Source organism: Humulus lupulus, chromosome 2 (genome assembly GCF_963169125.1).
Source record: "Humulus lupulus chromosome 2, drHumLupu1.1, whole genome shotgun sequence".
Classification (NCBI taxonomy): domain Eukaryota; kingdom Viridiplantae; phylum Streptophyta; class Magnoliopsida; order Rosales; family Cannabaceae; genus Humulus; species Humulus lupulus.
The window spans coordinates 248,998,252-249,017,763 of NC_084794.1; the positions used below are offsets into that span (position 1 = coordinate 248,998,252).

Consider the following 19,512-nt stretch of genomic DNA (forward strand, 5'->3'; position numbering starts at 1 on the left):
GCTTAATTGTAATGAAATTTGATTAAAAAAAAGGTTTCCAATAGCATTATACAACCAGAAAAATAATGTAATAAGTGAGCCAACATTTTCATTCAGTAAACTAGTATCTATTTACAAGATAGGTTCGCTTATAGTGTAGTGACCAAAAAGTAGAAATGACACTAACACTGCATCATATGTGGTGTACAAAACGTGATCCAAAATCAGATTTACAACATTGCTCAAATACATTAGTGATTTACAACCTTGCTCAAATACATTAGTGATCCTAAAACATATTTACAACCTTGCTCAAATCCAATGAAAATGGTATTCAGTGAGCATCAGAAAACAGAGACAAAAGTAGACATAACAATTGACTTTGAGCTCCAAACTTATCCAATAAACTGCTTGCCAATCAAAAAACTAGATACCACCTTGACTAACCATGTTTGGTCCTTATTGCAACTGTGTTGCTACCTTACCGAGGTGGGTTGAATGGAGCTTGCTACAAAATAAGATAGACAAATCACGTGGCTTAAATGATAAATACCATATAATTGATAACTCTACAAAATAAAGTTATTTTACCATTTTTTATGTGCTAATTGTTGCTTAATTCTTGAGTTTTTAATTGATTTATTAAGTTTTTAAGTAATTTTGAATTTATTAGGTTTATTTTAATTTTATAGATTTTTGTGTATTTTTATTGTTATATTATTGTAAAATGTTATGGCTTAATTATTTAAAATTAATATTGTTAAGTTAGGAGTAAAAATATGCAATTTTGAGCTTAAATGTTTAGTAAATTAAGTTTTAATTAAATTTTTCATGGAAGTTATATGGTATATTTTATTAATGAAAATATTTAATTTTAATTTAGTTTATTATTTATTTTGTAGGGAATTTTTTATTTTATTTTTTGTATTTGGAAAATGAGGAGAAAGAAAGGAAAATGGCATTCTTGAAGAGGAAATAACAAAAATTGGTACAAGGGCCTGCCTCCTTCAGCACCTCCTGAAGCCCAGTCCGCCAGGCCCAATAGCGCCCCAGCCCATTGCTCCTCCCAACTGATGCAACAACCCTCCAGCTGCCAGCAAAGCCCAATCCTCCAAGCACCAACGCCTGCCTTCCCTTGCACCAACTCTCCCAGCCACGCCAGGTGCTTCACCATCTTCCCCCACGCCAGAGCCCACCACATGCTCCCTGCCTCCAGCCGAAGTCACCAAGACCACAAGTCTGCCACCAGCAGCCACCATAGCCTCTTTTCCACTTTTTGAGCCCAACAAAAAATCATTTGTCCCTTTGTCCCATTTTTGCCAAAAATACCATTTTTTTACCCAATTTTTCTATATATTTTACCCCAAAACATCATCATTACACCATATAATTTACTCATATTTGTCATATTATAATTAATTAAATTAATTTAATCAATTTAATTAATTTAAATTGATTATTTTAATACCTCATTTTGGCTATAAATATGGAGTTTTGAAGACCATTTAGGGGGTCAATTTTGAAGGAGGTGACCATACCAAAAATTCTACACATTTCAAAACCTCTCTATTTTCTTCATCTTCTTCTTCTTTTTGGTTATTTTCTATGTATTTTTAGAGGAAAAATTTGGGGGTTCATCCTCAAAATTTTCCTATTTATGTTGTAATTTTTAGTTTGTATTTGCTATTCTAGTTATGAGTTTCTAATCTTTTTAAGATTATTAAAGTGATGATGAAACAATATGTAACTAGATAGTATTTATTTTGTATGTTGATTTCTCATTTTGTGCAACAAAGTTTATGGAATTTTCTTCTTCAAATATCTTCTTTCATCTTAAATATCATGTATTTTGGATTGTTAGCACATATTTACACTTTGTTCTTCATTAGTGCAAAAACATAATATTCTTTGTGTAAGATGTGTCATTAAATTGTACGCATCCATGCTTAGAACAAAAATATTATGTTTTGCCTTATAAATAATGTTCATTGATTTATTTGTTATTTCATTAGATTGATTTACACTAAATGCTTTGAAATTATAATTTTGAAAAGTGAAGAAAAATCATATATTTTTAGAAGTAATTTGTGCTTAAAATTATAAAACTATTTGGAAAATGATAGTTTGAATTATTTTAACTATCACTAAAACTTGGGAATCAATATACTTATAAATATTATTGAACTTATATTTTGTGGATTCTAATCCTTAATAATCTTATTTTACCATCTTGTTTACAATTATTAATTTAGTAATATATATTGTCTTTAATTTCTATATTATTGTCTTTTATATTATTTTCATTATTAAAAAAATCTCATCAATCTTTGGAACTAGGTTAGAAATTATTAGTTTTGGTTTAAAATAGTTTTCTTTTCGTTTTTAGACAACTCCTTTGGGTTCGACCTCGTGCTTACACGAACACTATTCTATAAATACGATTCGTGTGCTTGCGAGTTATAAATATTTAAAACATACTCATTTTGGGTCCATCAATAACAGAAATCACTGAGCATTATTTGAAGTTGTTAGGAGATACCTGAGGTGGTGACATTATTCCTTGTAGAGCACTCAGATTTGTTGTTGAACTCACTGAAGCATTTTCTGGCTGACTGCTATTTCTAGCATAAGTACCAGGATCAGCCGGGGGGTTGTCTTTTCACTACAAAAATAAATCTTTTTTATCAATCCAAAAACAAGTAAACATTATGCTTCAAACCAGTTGCAAAGAATACTATAGTAACTTACCGAATTAGAGTTGTTTCTAGCACAAGTTCTAAAGTTATGGCCCACTGCACCACAGCCAGAACATCTCATTCTCATATATCTTTGTTTCAATGTGAAGCCAACTCATTAGGTTCAACTCTTTTGCTTTTCTTAGGCCTCCCAGGTTGAGTCTTCCCAATTGGCTTAATCATTCCAACCTTGCCACTTATAGGTTACTCATCTTGATTCCTAATTGGAAAAATTTGCTGAGAGTATGCCTTCATGTAGTATTTCTTGGTATACCATTTGGAGACATATGTCATTGGATCCTCCCTTTTATGTTAAATAGCAGCAACAACAAGATTACATGGAATACTAGTGAGTTCCCATCTTCTACAAGAGCAGACCCAATTTACCAAATCGACAGAGTACATGCCCTTGTACATGTTCATCACCAGGTACATAAATTCACTCCCTTTGGTGGGAATGTGACTTCCAACTTCCACCTTGTTATTTTCAAGAACAGTTGTGATCTTTGGTGTAATGTTGGACTCCCACATTATAACCGAATGCCTATTTTTAGTGAGTCTTTGCATCATGTACATCCTAATATGCTCCAACATCGACAATATTGGTCTGTCTCTGGCTGCCAATATTGACTTTGCACTCACCGTAAAAGGGAATGACATTCTCATCCCTACACTCCTTGAGGTGTCCTCTCTTTTTTAAGGCTCTTGTTTTATTCTTCCCCAACACCGTTGATTACATGGGCTTCAGATTTAATCAATGCAGGGGTCCTTCCTTTGCTCTTGTTTCTTCGTTTAAGCAAGAAAGCCCTAAAATTGCCCCCAAACTAATAAGATCAAATGATTCACAATGAAAACCCCTCAATACAGATTTTCCTTCCTTCGTCCTTGTTACTTTGTTTTAGCAAAAAAACCCTAAAATTGCCCCCAAATTAATAAGAATGATCCCTAAAACCCCTCATAGTCAACTTCACATCACCTCCATCTATTGCCACTTCATGTAGCCTACCTTATGTGTTATGACACATCATCAAAAATTGTCAAAAACTAACAAAATACCCATAAATTACCAACATTAAAAGTTAGAGAATAGACAAAAATGCTATTTATGCTATTTTTAATTGTGTTCGTTATGGTTCTATATAATCTTTTGTAGAATACGTACAATTTAATCAACCAAAATAAACATTTTTTTAGCACCCATCTAAAGAGGCCAAAATGAGGAAGGCAATTGTAAAGAAGGCAAAGCCTATCAATTTGATTAAAAAAAGAAAGTTCTTTTTTCACACTGACAATTCAAAGCATTTCAGAATCCACACATTGATTTCACCATAATAAATCGAAATTATCAAAATTTTGAGATGCTAATAACAGTAAGTCCCAAACATAAAACTAAACAGACATGGACTGATTATGGTCTCCCCCTTCCATTCACTAAACTGACAGATAAATTTGTATCCGAGCGAAACAGGACTGCAAAAAGAAAGAGCAAGAAAGCAACACGAGGAAAGATCCCCCTCAACGCAACCTCCTAGCTTCCCTCTCGGACTCTAGCAAGGTGAGAATGTCACCTTCCCTGACTGGTCCCTTGACGTTCCTCATGATGAACCGGTTCTGGTCATCAAGAAACTTAACTCTCACTTGAGTCACCTGTCCTCTTGAACCAGTTCGGCCCATAATTTTCACCACCACGGCGTGCTTCACCTGAGAATCCATCCTCCTACTACGAAAATAGGAAGACAAGAATTGGTAAGATGGTCACATGAGAATTAAAATAAAACAGTTCCTAACTTGAAACAGGAAACAGCAAAAAATAAAACCAAAATACCTTTACTCAACATAAGACGTGAATGAACACAATAAATGAACACAATAGGGTTTTTAGAAGACATTCAGTTTATGGAAAAATGGTTACATAATAACCTATAAAGGCAGCACAAAAATACAGCCACGACTAATTCGAAGTACAGAAAAAAAAAAAAAAACATTAATGAAAACACACAAAAACTCAATGGGGTATCTGTTAGACGCATGACAGGGTTATTATCATTTATAGTTCTTGGAAAGGTGGTCACCAGGAAAGAACCCAAAATAAAACTACCAATCAGAACTTCCAATGAGAAAATCAGCTCTCATCTAAAGATAGTAACAACAATTTTTCCTTTTTTTTTTCGGAAAACAAAATAAAAGAAGAAAGAAAAAAAAATTAAGATCTCCATCCACACACACACAGACAACCCACCACTAAAAACATATATTTGATTCACATTTTAAAAAATTAATTCAGGTACTGACCAATACGAATTGAAAAATCATTACATACTAGTAGTATTCCTTCGCTTTCTCGACTAACAAAACAGATTAATACCGAAATCAATGCTTTCAACGAACCTAAAGAGACAAACTGATAGAAAAAGAAAGAGGGGTGGTTCGGCTGCGAGTTTGAGTAACAGAGAATAATGATTTACAAATTCTCATTATATCCACATCATCAATCCTTTCTCATAACATTAAACAGATTTAGATACAGATTAAATAAATAATCAATGTCTAGAAATCGAAACACAGAACTCACCTGCTTCAAAAAACTGCTCGGCGTTCGTGGAGAGGAGAGGCGGCTGAGGGAACCGGTAACGTAGAAGCTTCAATGAAATATAATGAGCGAGAAAGCGAATGAAATAAGTTTAGGGTTTCTTTTTCTTTCTTTTTATTTTTAATATTATATAATATATTTATATAAATAGTTGATCGGGTCGGATCGGGTCGGGTCGGATCGTTTACGAAGAAAGAGTTACTTCCTTTGCTTACTGAATCAGCCTCCCCTCATTTTAGTTCAAGTTCCAGCCTCTCCAGGTTCCCTCGGCCGCTTCTCATCCTCTTCACGGACGCCGACGGCCACTATGAAGGCCGAGCAGATAGCTTCTGAAGCAGGAGAGTTCTATGTTTTGGGTATAGACTTTGAATACAATGCTATCTGTATGTATTTCTGTTTTAATGTTATGAGAAAGTATTGATATAATGTTGATAAAATGAGAATTGTATATCATTATTTTCTCTCTCACTCAAACTCACAGCCAAACCACCCCTCTTTCTCTCATACTCACTCTATATACCCTCACATTTCTCGACCAGGTTTTTACTGTATATTTTTTTACTAATGCTTGGTGAAAAAATGGCGAAAGCAACGGCAGGGGGCATATTTCCAGAGAATCCCCCTACATTAGGCGCCTCGCTAATCTTTACAAACAGGTTTTTCTTCTTTTTTTCGAGTGAACTTCATTCATAATTGAGTTGAAGATTTGAATAAATCAATGTACGACAATTGCATTTACAGATTTTTCTTTTTCTTCTATTAAAAAAAATAAGAAATTCGCTTGAAAAAAAATGAAATTTTGGGGTTTTCAGGAAAAGGCAAAAGGGTACTAAGAATTTTCAGAGTTCTGTACCCAATCGTGGAGTCAGCAACTATTCTTCTTTGATCCATATGGTAAAGCTTTTCTTTCTTAATCTATTTATGTATTTGTATTATGAACAAAGAGATTTCGTTCACTTGGCCTTGTTTGGATTCATTTTGCTGGTATTGCTGGAATCTCATTCCAGAAATATCAACTTTCTGATGTCTAATTCACAATGCTTGTGCATTTCCAGGGAATGGCATGGAGGTAGCCAGTCTCCCGCCACAGCAATAAACCAGGTCAAGAAAATTTAGCGATTAAACTGACGATGTCACAGTAGTCCAATAAGAGTCCAACTTGCGCGCCAACAATTTAAAAGTTTAAAGGACATTTCTTAAAGCACTTTCTTATCTTCATGCTTCTTCTACTTCGGCTTCAAGCTCAGCCATGACCATAATTGCCCATAATGCCTTTCCTCAACGCCACCTCCCTCGCCTCCCTGGTCGAATCAGCCTTGTTGACTCACTCTTCCCACCTCGGCCGAGCCACCCATGCCCAGATAATCAAGACCCTCGACGCCCCACTCCCCTCCTTCCTCTCCAACCACCTCGTCAACATGTACGCCAAACTCGACCTCCTCAACTCGGCCCAACTCATTCTCTCACTCACCCAAACTCGCTCGGTCGTCACCTGGACTTCCCTCATCGCCGGTTCTGTCCAAAATGGACATTTCGCTTCTGCTCTCCTCCACTTCACTAACATGCGCCGCGAGTGTATTCAACCCAATGACTTCACCTTTCCTTGTGCGTTCAAGGCCTCGGCTTCGCTTCGGTTGGCCGTTACTGGAAAACAGGTCCACGCCATTGCGGTAAAGGCAGGCCAGATAGGTGATGTATTTGTTGGCTGCGGTTGCTTTGATATGTATTGCAAAACAGGTCTCTGGGACGACGCAAGCCAAATGTTCGATGAAATGCCTCGTAGAAATATTGTAATGTGGAATGCTTATATATCAAATGCCGTTCTTGGAGGGCGGCCTAGAAGTACTATTCACAAGTTCGTGGAGTTTCTAGGTATTGGTGGGGAACCAAATTCGATCACTTTCTGTGCATTTCTCAATGCGTGTTCGGATACATTGAATTTGGAGCTTGGACGACAGTTACACGGGTTTGTGATAAGATATGGATTTGGAAAAGATGTCTCAGTTATGAATGGGCTTATAGATTTTTATGGGAAGTGCCGAGACATTGTGTCTTCTGCAATGATTTTTGATAGAATTATTCATCGAAATGATGTATCTTGGTGCTCTATGATGGCTGTTTACGTGCAAAATGATGAGGAGGAAAAAGCTTGTGAGATCTTTCTACAGTCTAGGAAAGCAGGAATTGAGCCTAATGATTTCATGGTTTCAACTATTCTAAGTGCTTGTGCAGGGCTTTCCGGGTTTGAATTAGGCAGATCAGTGCACGCTCTTGCAATGAGGGCTTGCGTTGAGGGAAATGTCTTTGTTGGGAGTGCACTTGTAGACATGTATGGAAAATGTGGTAGTGTTATTGATGCAGAACACGTCTTCAAAGAAATGCCTCAAAAGAACTCAATTACTTGGAATGCAATGATAAGTGCACATGCCCACCAAGGACATGCTGACATGGCTTTAGCATTGTTTGAAGAAATGACGTCCCGGAGTAGTGAGACCAGACCGAATTATGTCACGTTAGTGTGCCTATTATCCGCCTGCAGTAGAGCGGGCACTGTACAAAAGGGTATGGATATTTTTGAGTCGATGAGAACAATATTTGGGATTGAACCAGGTGAAGAGCATTATGCATGTGTTGTGGACTTGCTGGGGCGTGCTGGGTGGGTAGAACGTGCATACGATTTTATCAAGAAAATGCCAATGCGGCCTACAATTTCAGTTTGGGGAGCTCTTCTTGGAGCTTGTAAAATGTACAAGAATCCAGAACTAGGGAAGATTGCAGCTGATAACTTGTTTAAACTCGACCCCAATGACTCTGGCAATCATGTGGTGCTTTCTAATATGTTTGCTGCTGCTGGCAGGTACCTAGTTTTGCTTTTCTTTTTTCTTTAAAAAATCTGAGTTTGGTAACCATTTACTAATTACAATGCAGGTGGGAAGAAGCCACTCTTGTGAGAAAAGAGATGAAAGAAGTTGGGATCAAGAAAGGCACAGGCTACAGTTGGATCACTGTAAAGAAAGCAGTCCATGTCTTCCAAGCGAAGGACACCTCCCATGAAAAGAACTCTGAGATTCAAGGAATGTTAACCAAGTTGAGGAAGGAGATGAAGGAGGCAGGCTACATTCCTGACACCGATTTCGCTCTGTTCGATTTAGAAGAAGAAGACAAAGTGTCAGAAGTTTGGTACCATAGTGAGAAGATTGCCCTTGCCTTTGGTCTCATAGCTATTCCTCCTGGTGTACCTATAAGGATCACAAAAAATCTTAGGATCTGTGGAGACTGCCATAGTGCCATAAAGTTTATATCAGGTATTGTTGGGAGAGAGATCATAGTGAGAGACAACAATCGGTTTCATCGATTCAAAGATGGTGTTTGTTCTTGCAGTGATTATTGGTGATGATGATAGCAATGATTCTATATTCTTTAATAAATAGCTTTAAAAAAAAAAGTTATTTAAGATTTTTGTCTCCCAAACTATGACCAATATATTGTGATTTTTTCGAGCAGTTAAAAAATAACATGACATATTATTGAAGAATTGACGTGTAAATTTTTCACACCCCCAAAAGTGTATCGTGATTGTAGAGTTGTGCTCCTTGAATTATTATTGAATTGTAGCATTGTGACTCCGAATTATTGCAAATAATAAAACGTGCTTTCGAATTTTAGATAAAATGACACAATTTAGTAGTGATAATAGTTTGGGGATAATTTTTCACAATTTAAAAAATTTGAGGTGTATGATTTGAAAGTATTAATAACTCAAGTCAAAAATTTTGTTTATTCTTATTTACTTATTTATGTTTTAAAGTAGGCTCTTGACGTAATTATTTCTTTTGAAATAATAATAACAACAATAATAATAATTAGAAAGCTAAAAGTAGTTGAAAACTTGAAATCCCATATTAGAGCTGTAAATACGGGTCGGGCTTTTGAGTACGGCACGAAACCGGCACGAGCACGACACGGCACGAAAAAATATGGGCTTGGGCCAGGCACGGCACGACACGGGCTTAGCACGGCACGACACGACAAGCCCGAAGGAACGACACAAAAGCACGAACAAACTAGCCCGAAAGCACGACACGATAAAAAACCTGATATTTTGACATTAATAATCATAATAAATTTTTATTTGTCAATAATTAATAAATTAAAATGATAATATATGTCTTATTTTTCTCAATGTTTATATTTTTATAATTATATTAATTTATAGTAGGTATTAAAATTCTAATAATTATATTTGATATAATTTTGTGTAAAATATTGTTAAAAAGTATTTAAAAATATCTAAAATTATAATTTAAACAAAGAAATGTATTTGGTTTGGTGGTAAGTCCATTGATGGTTAAAGAGGAGGTGGAGGGTTCGATTCTCCATTCTCACATTTTTAGCAAAAAAAAAGTGGGCCGGGCCGAATAAGGAAAGTGGGCCGGCCCAACTTGGGCCCGACACGGCACGAGCACGACATGGGCCGGGCCCATGGGCCGTACTGGGCCTACTCTTTCAAAAATGGGCCGGCTATGCCCGACACGAATTGAATATGGGCCCGGCCCGGCCTAGCCCGGCCCGAATTTATCTGAGGCACGAAAATGTGGGCCGGGCCGGCTTACATTTACAGCTCTATCCCATATAACCAAATTTTGTATTCTACGGTTTTGACTTGACTTTGAGGGTAATATATGAAAATGAATGAGAATTGTAAAGTCAACAAAATTATGTTCTTCAAAATTTAAAATTAAGATCGTGATACTCTCCAATTGTAGAAGAAGCTTGTAACCTTCTACGAAGCTACAACAAGAGGAAAGGAAGTAAAATCTCAAGTAAACACACAAACACTATTAAACACAAGGAAAAATAAAATAGAAATAAAATAAAGAGATATTTATATATAGTACTTATTTAATTAAAAAATAACATATATACAGTTGGACGGAGTTTTTTACATTATATATCACAAGTTTTTTTTTTTTTTTAGGAAATTATATTTTATATGTTATTTTTAATAGTGTGCAAAAATATGGCTTTTTTTTTTTTTTTTCAAAAAATGTTAATCTATGACTTTTTTTTTTAATAATTTTCACTTTATGGGTTTATTTTCCCATATTTTTTGTATAAAAGTTAGTTTATGCCATAATTTTACTCATAATCAAGTTTTATTAATTTGGAAGAGTATGTTTGTAATTTGATTATTTTTTTTAGCTTATTTGTTTTTTTATATAACTAATTTTATATTAAATTTTTCTTTGGTTGTTTTGCAATTTTTTTTAATATGAATTGTGTTTATTATTTTTTTAAAATATGAATTGTGTTTATTATTATTTTTATTTATTATAAATATTTTTTCCTTTTTTTAGATTGTATGTGTCTTTTGCAAATCCTGGGTAAGGTAACCAATTACTTGATTGATTTTTGATAGTTATGTAAAAAAAAAATCTTAGAGCTAGGTTAAATAACATGTATCAGAAGTGGTAACCAGTTACTCTTAGAGAAGTACCCTTCTACCATAAGAGTGGTAACCAGTTACCATAAGAGGGGTGACGGGTTACTCATATTAAATATGAAAAGAAACATCAAATTTAAAGGAAAAAGAGGAAGAACACTTCATTAAAAAAGGAAGAAGAAATAACTATGATTTCAATAATATAGGTAACCAGTTACCATAAAGAACCCATAAATATACACACACATTCAAACATGAGGTAACCAGTTACCCCTAGAAATATACACACAAAGAACGGGAATGTAACCAGTTACCCTCAGAAATATATACACAAAGAACGGGAAGGTAACTTGTAACCACAAACTTGTAGATAGAAAAAAAAAAACAGATCCACCCTCTTTCTCTCTCTCCCATCTTCTTCTCTTCCCTCACCAAGAACCCTAGCCGCCGCCTGCCTCTCATTGTCGTCCCTCAACTTCGACCACCTCCTTGCATCACCTCAAAAATTGAAAAAATACTCAGATTTGAAAATGGCTGCCAGTCGGAGCTGGGACTCGCTTGGGTACAACCAACCTAGGGTGGAGATTTTGGGTTCTTGGTTCTTGGCTTGGAGTGCTGGGTTCGGGGTCAGGTTGCAGAGGGGTGGCGATGGATCTCGGGATCGACGATGGAGATTGAGGTGAGGAGGGTGGTTCGCGTCTAGGTGTGAGTTGCCGTGGGGATGGGCTCGGAGTTATGCCGTGGAGGAGGTACGAATTCACACCTGAGTTCGAATGGTGGGGCTCGGGCGGAGCTGGGGTCTCGAATGGTTGGGACTCTCGAATGGAGGTTCGCCGGTGCTGGATGGGGTCACGGTTGGGGTCGTCGGAGCTAGAGAGGATTGCGCTGGCCGGAGCTAGAGGGGATAGTGCGACTGGGTTTTGGAGAGAGAATGAGTTTGTGTGGATGGGTTTGGAGAGAGAAAAGGTTTGTGTGGCTGGGGTTTGAGAGAGAGAAGAGTAGAATGCTAATTTTACACTAGTACCCTTGTTTGGCTGATGTGTTTTAGTTTTAAATTTAGCTTCCATATTTAGTTAGCTTGTAATTGTGTTTCCCATACTTTGTTTTTTTCTTTAATAAATTTTCCCATATAAATTAGCAAAAATATAATCCTCATATTTTTGCACAGTGATAGCATAAAAGCCATATTTTTTTTAAAAATCCATATTTTTTAAAATGTTTCTACTTTTGTGTGGTGAATAACACTCTCTTTAAAAGAAAAACATAGTACCATGCTTTCTCTACCTAAGACTATCTCCAATAGATAGTGTATATTTTGTGCCAAATTTGGCCCAAAATATGTATCAATATTATATTTGGCCCACTTTTTGCATTTTTACTCCAACGCATAAGATGCAAACTAGCTAAAAGTACTCAATACATCTATTAATGCTTATTGAAAATATACAAAACAATTATTTTTTTATTAAAAGATAAATTAAAAATTAAAAACCTTTTTCAATTAATAATCATATTAAAGTGTGGCAAATGAGTAATTAAAAAATATGATATTTGTTGTGGGTCAAATTTGGCACATGCTATATTTTGTGTCAAATTTGGCACAACTTTTAGCATGTGCCACATTTGGAACACATTTTAAATTGAAGTTCCATTTTATGAAGATGTGCTAAGAGCATCTCCAATGGAGTGCAAAATTGGTAATATAGTGCTAAAATATAATACACTTAAAAAAAGTTGATCCAATGGTGTGCTGAATTTGACACATACTAAAAATTGTGTCAAATTTGACACACAATATTGCATGATGCATATTTAGATCTACATTAATTAATCACTTTTTTTTATTACTTTTATGCCATTTTTATTATTTTATTAAATTTTTAGTGTCAACATTAAATGTAAATTTAAAGTTTTTACTTCATTTTTTATTTCTTTAGTGGGATAATAATAAAATAAGAAAGAGAACTTCATATTTTAAATAAATATTAAATGAGCATTAATAGATGATTTATTTTTGCATCAACTTTTTTATAATTGTGCAAGGACAATTGTAAAAGTTGTGCTAAGTATGTCACTTATTTATTTTATTTTATTTTTGTGCAAAATATAGCACAATATTTGCATGATGGTATAATATATAAATATATATTTATCTAATTGAAAATATATATTTACTTCCTTTCTCTCTCTAGTTCGAAACATAGTCATGAGCCTAGGTTCAAGGTATCCAAAAGCCCAAAAGTTCCACTCAAAAGACCCTATGTGGGTTGTGAAATGAAATGTGTAGAGTAGAGTTGTAAATGTGGGCTGATATACCCATATTTTTGTGCCTCTAAATAATCCGGGTCGAGCCCGTGTACAAATTTGTGCCGTACTAGCCCATATTTAAAGTGGTAAGCCCAGGACAGTCCATGTCATGTCAACTTCGTGTCTTGTCGGGCCCAAATCAGACCGACCCGTCTTCCTTGTTCAGGCCCTTATTCGGACCCACTTTTAGGCTCATATTTAAACTCATTTTATTATTGCTAAAACAAGAAAGGATGGGGAATTGAACCCCTTCCTCCTCTTTAACAATCAATGAGCTAATCACCAATCTATTTTTTTTTTAAATTATAGTTTGAGATATATTTATATATTTTAAAAAATACTCTACACAAAAACAAGATTATATTAATGATAATTATTAGAACTTGAATGCCTACTAATAAATGCTCAAATTTTTTACTCACAAATCTTAAAATAAATTAATATAGTTTTAATTTTATATTTTATAATTATTTTAATTATAAAGTTATAAACATTGAGAAAAATAATTTACTTTTATTATCATTTTAATTTATATATAATTGACAAATAAAAATTTGTTATCATTATCAATGTCAAAATATCAAGTTTTTATCGTGTCGTGCTTTCGGACTAGTTTGTTCGTGTTTTCGTGTCGTGCTTAGGCCCATGTCGTGCCAATTTGCAACTTCGTACCGTGCCTAGCCAAATCCCATATTTTTTTTCGTGTCGTGTTGTGTCATGCTTGTGCCTCCTAGGCTCATGCCGATTTCGTGCCATGCTAAAAAGGCTAACCCGTATGAGGAAGAGTGACAAACAAAATGATTTAGCACCACACTGCTCACATATGAAAATCTAAGGGCTACGTAAAGTGGAGCCATGTATTGTTTGTATTTTTAATATGATATTTTAGTTACAGTGGTTGTTTCCTTGTGTGTGATCACTTTTGGGGACAAGCTTGAGTAGAGTAATGATATGTGCACTCTAAATATGCAGCAAAATATTATACATATTGATGTGCCACTACTTTTTAAAACAATTAGTCACAATTTAAATAAATGTGATTAGTTGAAAAAACGGTCATGTTCTGTAATGTATAGGTGCATAGTTTAGTTGAAAAAACGGCCCTCGTCGATATAGAATTCCCTCAACCATAACATACCGTGGGGCTTGATATAACAAATTTCTAACGTCCTTTCGATCGCCTGGTAGTTTACCGGTTGTGAGGTATTCCATTATGGGGGTTATCCAGGTCGATTTTGTGTCAATCACTACAATCTCAACCAGTTCTTCCGTTATGCTTGGTTGTTCTAAGAACTCCACTGGGACTAGGTTTAGTGTATCCGCATCTTTGGTGGTGGCAAGTCGGGCTAAAGCATCAGCATTGGAATTCTGCTCGAGGGGTACCTGCTTAATGGAGGAGAACTCAAACTCAGACAACTCATCTTTCACCTTAGCTAGAAAAGCCGCCATTTTGATACCACGAGCTTGATACTTCCCCAATATCTGATTAACCACGAGCTGAGAATCACTATAACATTGGATCACCTTTGCTTTCAGTTATTTCACCACCCTTATTCCTGCCAGTGGAGCTTCGTACTCTGCCTCATTATTGGATGTGTAATGCCCAAAATTTCCTAATAAGGTTTAGGACCTTGATTAGGAGGCCGGGAGGGCCATAATTGATTTATTATGTTATTAAATAATAATATGCATGTTTAGGTGTATTAAATATGTATGTGAACTCATTTCTGAGTAATTGGTTGATTTTCATATTTTGGCCATTTCAGGCATATTTGGTATATATGTGATATGTGTGTGGTGCTTTATTATTATTTGGTTATGCTAGGGTTACCCTGTTGGATTAGCTTATACAAGATCTTTATTTATTTTCATATATATCTAATATTAAATAAATTAATACGAGATAGCCTAAAACATGTTTCTAAAATTGAATTCAAAGAGAAACAAATAATAGAATACTTACAGTATACGCAGTGGAATTAAAGAGCCATTCCTTCAGTTTCTCTAACTCTTGTATCCTCTCTGTCGCAGAGTATTACCAAGAAACTGAACCGATCTTCTATTTTCTTCACAATCTTCCAATGTATCCTTAGAACCACCTAGACTAGTGTGGGCAATTCTCAACACATGAGATAGATATAGAGAGAAGAAGAGAAAATAACAAGGAGGCTTAGAAAAAGACTTGTGTTTAGAGAGAATCTAAAACTATCAGAAAATCTGACTTGTGACTTCTGTTTTGACTTCTCTCTAAGCACTCCTTTTATAGACTCAATTAGGTCATTTAATTTAATTAAAAAATCAATAAAACAATAGCCATTTTGAAGCCTTAGGTCGAAATTATCATGGACTATAGGCCCGTGAAATTTCTCATTTGATTATAAGCCCATTGGACTTAAAATCAAGGCCTGTATTATTTTCTATTGATTTAATTAATTAAATAATTATTTAAATCCTTTATAAAATTAATTATTTATAATTTGAACATTGATTTAAACTTATTTATTAATTTAGATACCAATTTATCTTAATTAATAAATCTGCCATAATTTCTCTTTTCTTCTCAAAATTACACAACTCTGTGAAACTATCCAAAATTGACCTGGTCAACTTTAATAATTCTAATTGATGATTAAATCAATTAATTGAGACTATTTAGATGATTTTATCCAAGGTACAATGGGGACCATGGGCCTATGAAATCAAGCTCCAATAAGTTATCATAAATCTAACAAATAAATTTACTAACTTATTAATTCATCGTGACTCCACTATAGACTTGGAATTGCACTCTTGAATTCATAGAACACTCTATAACAAATATAGATATGCTATTAATTATCCATTGTTACAACCATAATTGTCACTCAATCCTCTTTAGACGGTCTACAATGAGATAGGACTAAAATGCCGTTTTACCCCTCATTGTATTTTATCCTTAAAACACTAAGTTCCTTGTAAATGATATTTCAGTAAACTAATTTGATTACAAAAATGAGATCTCTATCATTTAACACCTTGAACCAAACTAAAAGGAAACCATCGTTTCACTTCTTCATCAGAAGTTATAGATGTTCATATCTATGATTAACACTCCCACTCAATTATACTACCGAGTTCCCAAGATGTAAGTATGGGCTAGTCCGTAGGGTAAGCTGGTAACGAACAAGTCAAAGAACTCAAATAATACAATCAGTTAGAATATTAACCACTTAGAATTGAGATTGAATTGACCTATGATCAACTATATGATATGACTAGAATAGATAATAACGGTATGTTTACTTATCTTATCAACTGTCAATATCGGTCCTGTCCGATGTAACAAATACATCCGATCTTATCTACTTTGCTAATGTTCTGGAAAGAACATAACACTGTAATGTGTAAGTAGATCATATCGTAGATTGGCAAGTCAGTGTAAATCTGGTGCACTGACTAATCTTAGGACTAACTTATTTTGAACATATAATCATATTTATATTTCACTGTGATTACGTCACTATAAATAAGATTAGCTATATGCCCGGGATTTAATAGAAGTTTATATTAAACAAATAATCATGAAAATAAAACATGTGAGCAAAGTGATTGACCAAGTCAAAAAATGTTTTATATTCTTTTATTGATAATAAAATGAGATTACAAAGAATTTGAGTTTTAATTAGGGCATAAAACCCCAACATACCCAGCACGAGACGATCCTAGGAGGTAAGCTAGTAGGAAAGTCATAACGAGATTTATTCTTGACTTGGAGTGAGTCAAGGGGTATTTAGAGCATTACCGTGTTATTGGGTAATGGGAATAAATATTTGGTGATAAATTGGGAGTTAGTAAGATCAGGGGGAAATTCTTGAGGTTTTGACTATTTTTCCCCCGGGAGTGTTTTCGGGACCCCGAGCGTTAGGATTTGGTTGAGGCTACTTAAGCTTGAAGTAACCTTTTACAAGAATAAAAGAACGTTCTATACGTTCACTCTCCCTCAAAGTTCCATTTTCGTCTCCCGATCGCATTTTCAAAGGTAACTTGAGTTCTAGGACTCGGATTCAAGCGAGGATCGAGGCATAGCGATCCTAGGAAAGATTAGAAGCTTATTAGCCGGAGGATTTAGTTGGAAACAACTCAATTGAAGGTAATTCAAGTTTTAAGTTTTTAAGCTTGAATTGGACTTTGTGTTTTGATGAGTTTTTGTTAGATTTGAAGCTTAGGTTTTATGGGTTTTGGATCATGGGGATGTTTGGGAACTTTGATTTTTGGATTTGGAGGTGTTTAGGTATGTTTTTGGGAGGTTTTAAAAGGTTAAAATCGGGTTTATGGCAGGTTCTGGGTGGGGGGCCGCGGCCTTAGTTCAAAGAAGCTGGTGGGGGCTTGTGGGCTTGCTGGGCGCCGCGACACTGGTTAGTGGGCGACGCGGCCCTTGCTCCTGGGATGGCTAGGGGCCGCGGCTCAAGATGCTAGGGCCGCGGCTTAGGCAGGGGGTTGAGCCCATTTGGGTGTTTTGACCTCGGGAACTTGGTTTTAGGCCTCAGGATCATTCCTACTACCCGGATTGGTGGGGTTTGATGTCTTGGAGGCTAGGTTTTGGTTCCGGGATTGGTTTTAGAAATTGAACTCAGTGGATCACCATTTGTGGTTGTGACTAGGTTATCACTAGAGGCTTGGAATCGGGATCGTGCTTGTGGCTCGTTTATTTGGTAACCTGTGCTTGGACCAAAGGTAAGAAAACTGCACCCTGTGTATATATGACATGCATGGTTATTCTTGATGCATGTTGGTTGATTAAATGTGACATGCATGGTTATGATTGAGGCATGTCAAGTGATTAAATGTGATGCATGTGCTGCACGAGAAACATGTGATTAGGGCATGCTATGAGTATTGAATATGAGATTGTTCAGAGCTTGAGCCTCTGTGTTTATGCATGGTCCTAATTATGCTAGCAGTTGTTAAGTAAGCATGTTGAATGCCCTATATTCAGATATTTTACATATGATATATGTTTGGTAGCATTGCTTGCTTGTGTGTGGCACCAACTGTTCAAGATCGGCACTGGTCGCGTATTACTGACCTGAGAGTCAGAAATGGCATATGCGTCGAGGACGCAGGGCCGATGAAAGATTAGATCTAATCGACATCAGCATTGAATGACTCATATGGGGTATTCATGCTGGACTGAACCGAAGGTCGAAGAAAATTTAAGCGCTTGGCTAGTCTAAGACTAGTTACTTAGAGCCAGGGCCAAAGGCCTAGGTGACCGTTTTGTCACATGGCTGAGGGAGCGGAATACCATGTTAGTGACTTGATACTTAGTCACTTGTTTAAAGGTACTGACCCCCTATTAGTGACTTGTTGATCAGTCACTCGTTCATTGTTTAAACTTATTTGCCTGCTTGAATAGGGCTGTTTCTGCTAGGCATGTGCCTTATGATTTGATGACATGTTATTACTGTTCATGAGCATATTGAGTTTTTTTACTGGGCTTCGGCTCACGGGTGCTATGTGGTGCAGGTAAAGGCAAAATAAGCTGGACCATCCTTGAGTTGGAGAGCTTAGGTGACGAGGTGTACATATGCAGTTGCTCGACCACCACGGCCGAGGTTTGAAGAGGAACTAGGGTTAAACCTTGTTTTGCCGCTTAGATCGGCTGGTTGTAAATATTTTCTTGTAATAGACCTTTAAATTATATTTTTTTTTGGGATCCCAATGTATATAATAAATGTTCTAATGAAACATTATATCTTAACCAAATTTTTTAATCCTTAAACCTCTAATCATACTTAGTTACACAATTTTGGCCAAATGTCTCGATTAGCGAGTTTAGCAATGTTTACAAGGCGCACTGTAACGACCCCTGGAGATTAGGGCGTTACAACTTGGTATCAGAGCGAGCCAAGGTTTATGGTTCCTGAAGACAAGCTGGGCATGTACACTCGTCACTGAAGATAGCTTCACTCAGGGAATGGTAGCTATTTCTGTAGTTATGTGCTTAACTGCTTAAATAGAATGTAAATGCTTTACCTGCACATTGTATTAGGGAGCATGAGATTCTGATAGAGCCTGGCTCTTGGCTATATGATTATATGCTCCGTGAATATATATATGGATGTGATTATATGATTACCTGCTCCATGAATATATAATTGTGATATTTGCATGCTGGAGTTGGAGGTATGGTATGAATGTTGGAAGAGCAGGGATTATGATTGATATATGAATGTCGTGGGCATGTTTTTTTAGCACTGTAAGTGGTTTGTGATTATGGCGTGTTAAGATTGTTCCCATGGGGAAAGCTCTTGATATGCTCATCATGATTAATGGGTTAAGTTATTGACTGCAGATTCAATCAGCAGGTTTATAGCCAAGGCAGATAATGAGGCCTGGTGGTGGTTATAATGAGGTTGGGAGTTACAGCCAGAGTATTAGTTCTTCATCTACTCCTATGAATTTGCAGCAGATGCTTA

General features: G+C 35.8%; 2 protein-coding genes and 1 long non-coding RNA gene across 4 annotated transcripts; 1 reads left to right on the top strand and 2 right to left on the bottom strand.

The window, feature by feature from the left end:
- Positions 1–63: 63 nt before the first annotated feature.
- On the bottom strand, positions 64–3,210 carry LOC133816632 (uncharacterized). The gene is made up of 2 exons (XR_009885385.1): positions 2,519–3,210; positions 64–487 (listed from the first exon to the last, which is right to left on the bottom strand). It is a non-coding gene; the product is annotated as an uncharacterized LOC133816632 (long non-coding RNA).
- Positions 3,211–3,942: 732 nt separating this feature from the next.
- Positions 3,943–5,831, bottom strand: LOC133819171 (small ribosomal subunit protein eS28). Of its 2 annotated transcripts, none has more exons than XR_009886278.1 (2): positions 5,287–5,831; positions 3,943–4,434 (listed from the first exon to the last, which is right to left on the bottom strand). XR_009886278.1 is itself a non-coding variant. In XM_062252350.1 (2 exons), the coding sequence occupies exon 2, from the start codon at positions 4,425–4,427 to the stop codon at positions 4,230–4,232; it is 198 nt and encodes a 65-aa protein (XP_062108334.1). In that variant the 5' UTR covers positions 4,428–4,431; positions 5,287–5,427; the 3' UTR covers positions 3,943–4,229. The 2 variants fall into 2 exon arrangements, 1 of the variants encoding a protein (XP_062108334.1); XM_062252350.1 differs by having other exon boundaries at positions 3,943–4,431; positions 5,287–5,427.
- Positions 5,543–8,839, top strand: LOC133819170 (pentatricopeptide repeat-containing protein At4g14850). Its single transcript, XM_062252349.1, has 5 exons — positions 5,543–5,660; positions 5,844–5,960; positions 6,117–6,198; positions 6,360–8,161; positions 8,233–8,839. The coding sequence occupies exons 4-5, from the start codon at positions 6,573–6,575 to the stop codon at positions 8,696–8,698; spliced, it is 2,055 nt and encodes a 684-aa protein (XP_062108333.1). The 5' UTR covers positions 5,543–5,660; positions 5,844–5,960; positions 6,117–6,198; positions 6,360–6,572; the 3' UTR covers positions 8,699–8,839.
- Positions 8,840–19,512: the final 10,673 nt, after the last annotated feature.

Excerpts from the sequence above, each read along its gene's own strand:
- LOC133819171 (XM_062252350.1), bottom strand. The coding sequence starts at position 4,427 with ATGGATTCTCAGGTGAAGCACGCCGTGGTGGTGAAAATTATGGGCCGA.
- LOC133819170 (XM_062252349.1), top strand. The coding sequence starts at position 6,573 with ATGCCTTTCCTCAACGCCACCTCCCTCGCCTCCCTGGTCGAATCAGCC. Across the intron at positions 8,162-8,232 it reads ATGTTTGCTGCTGCTGGCAG|GTGGGAAGAAGCCACTCTTG; the intron begins GTACCTAGTTTT and ends ATTACAATGCAG.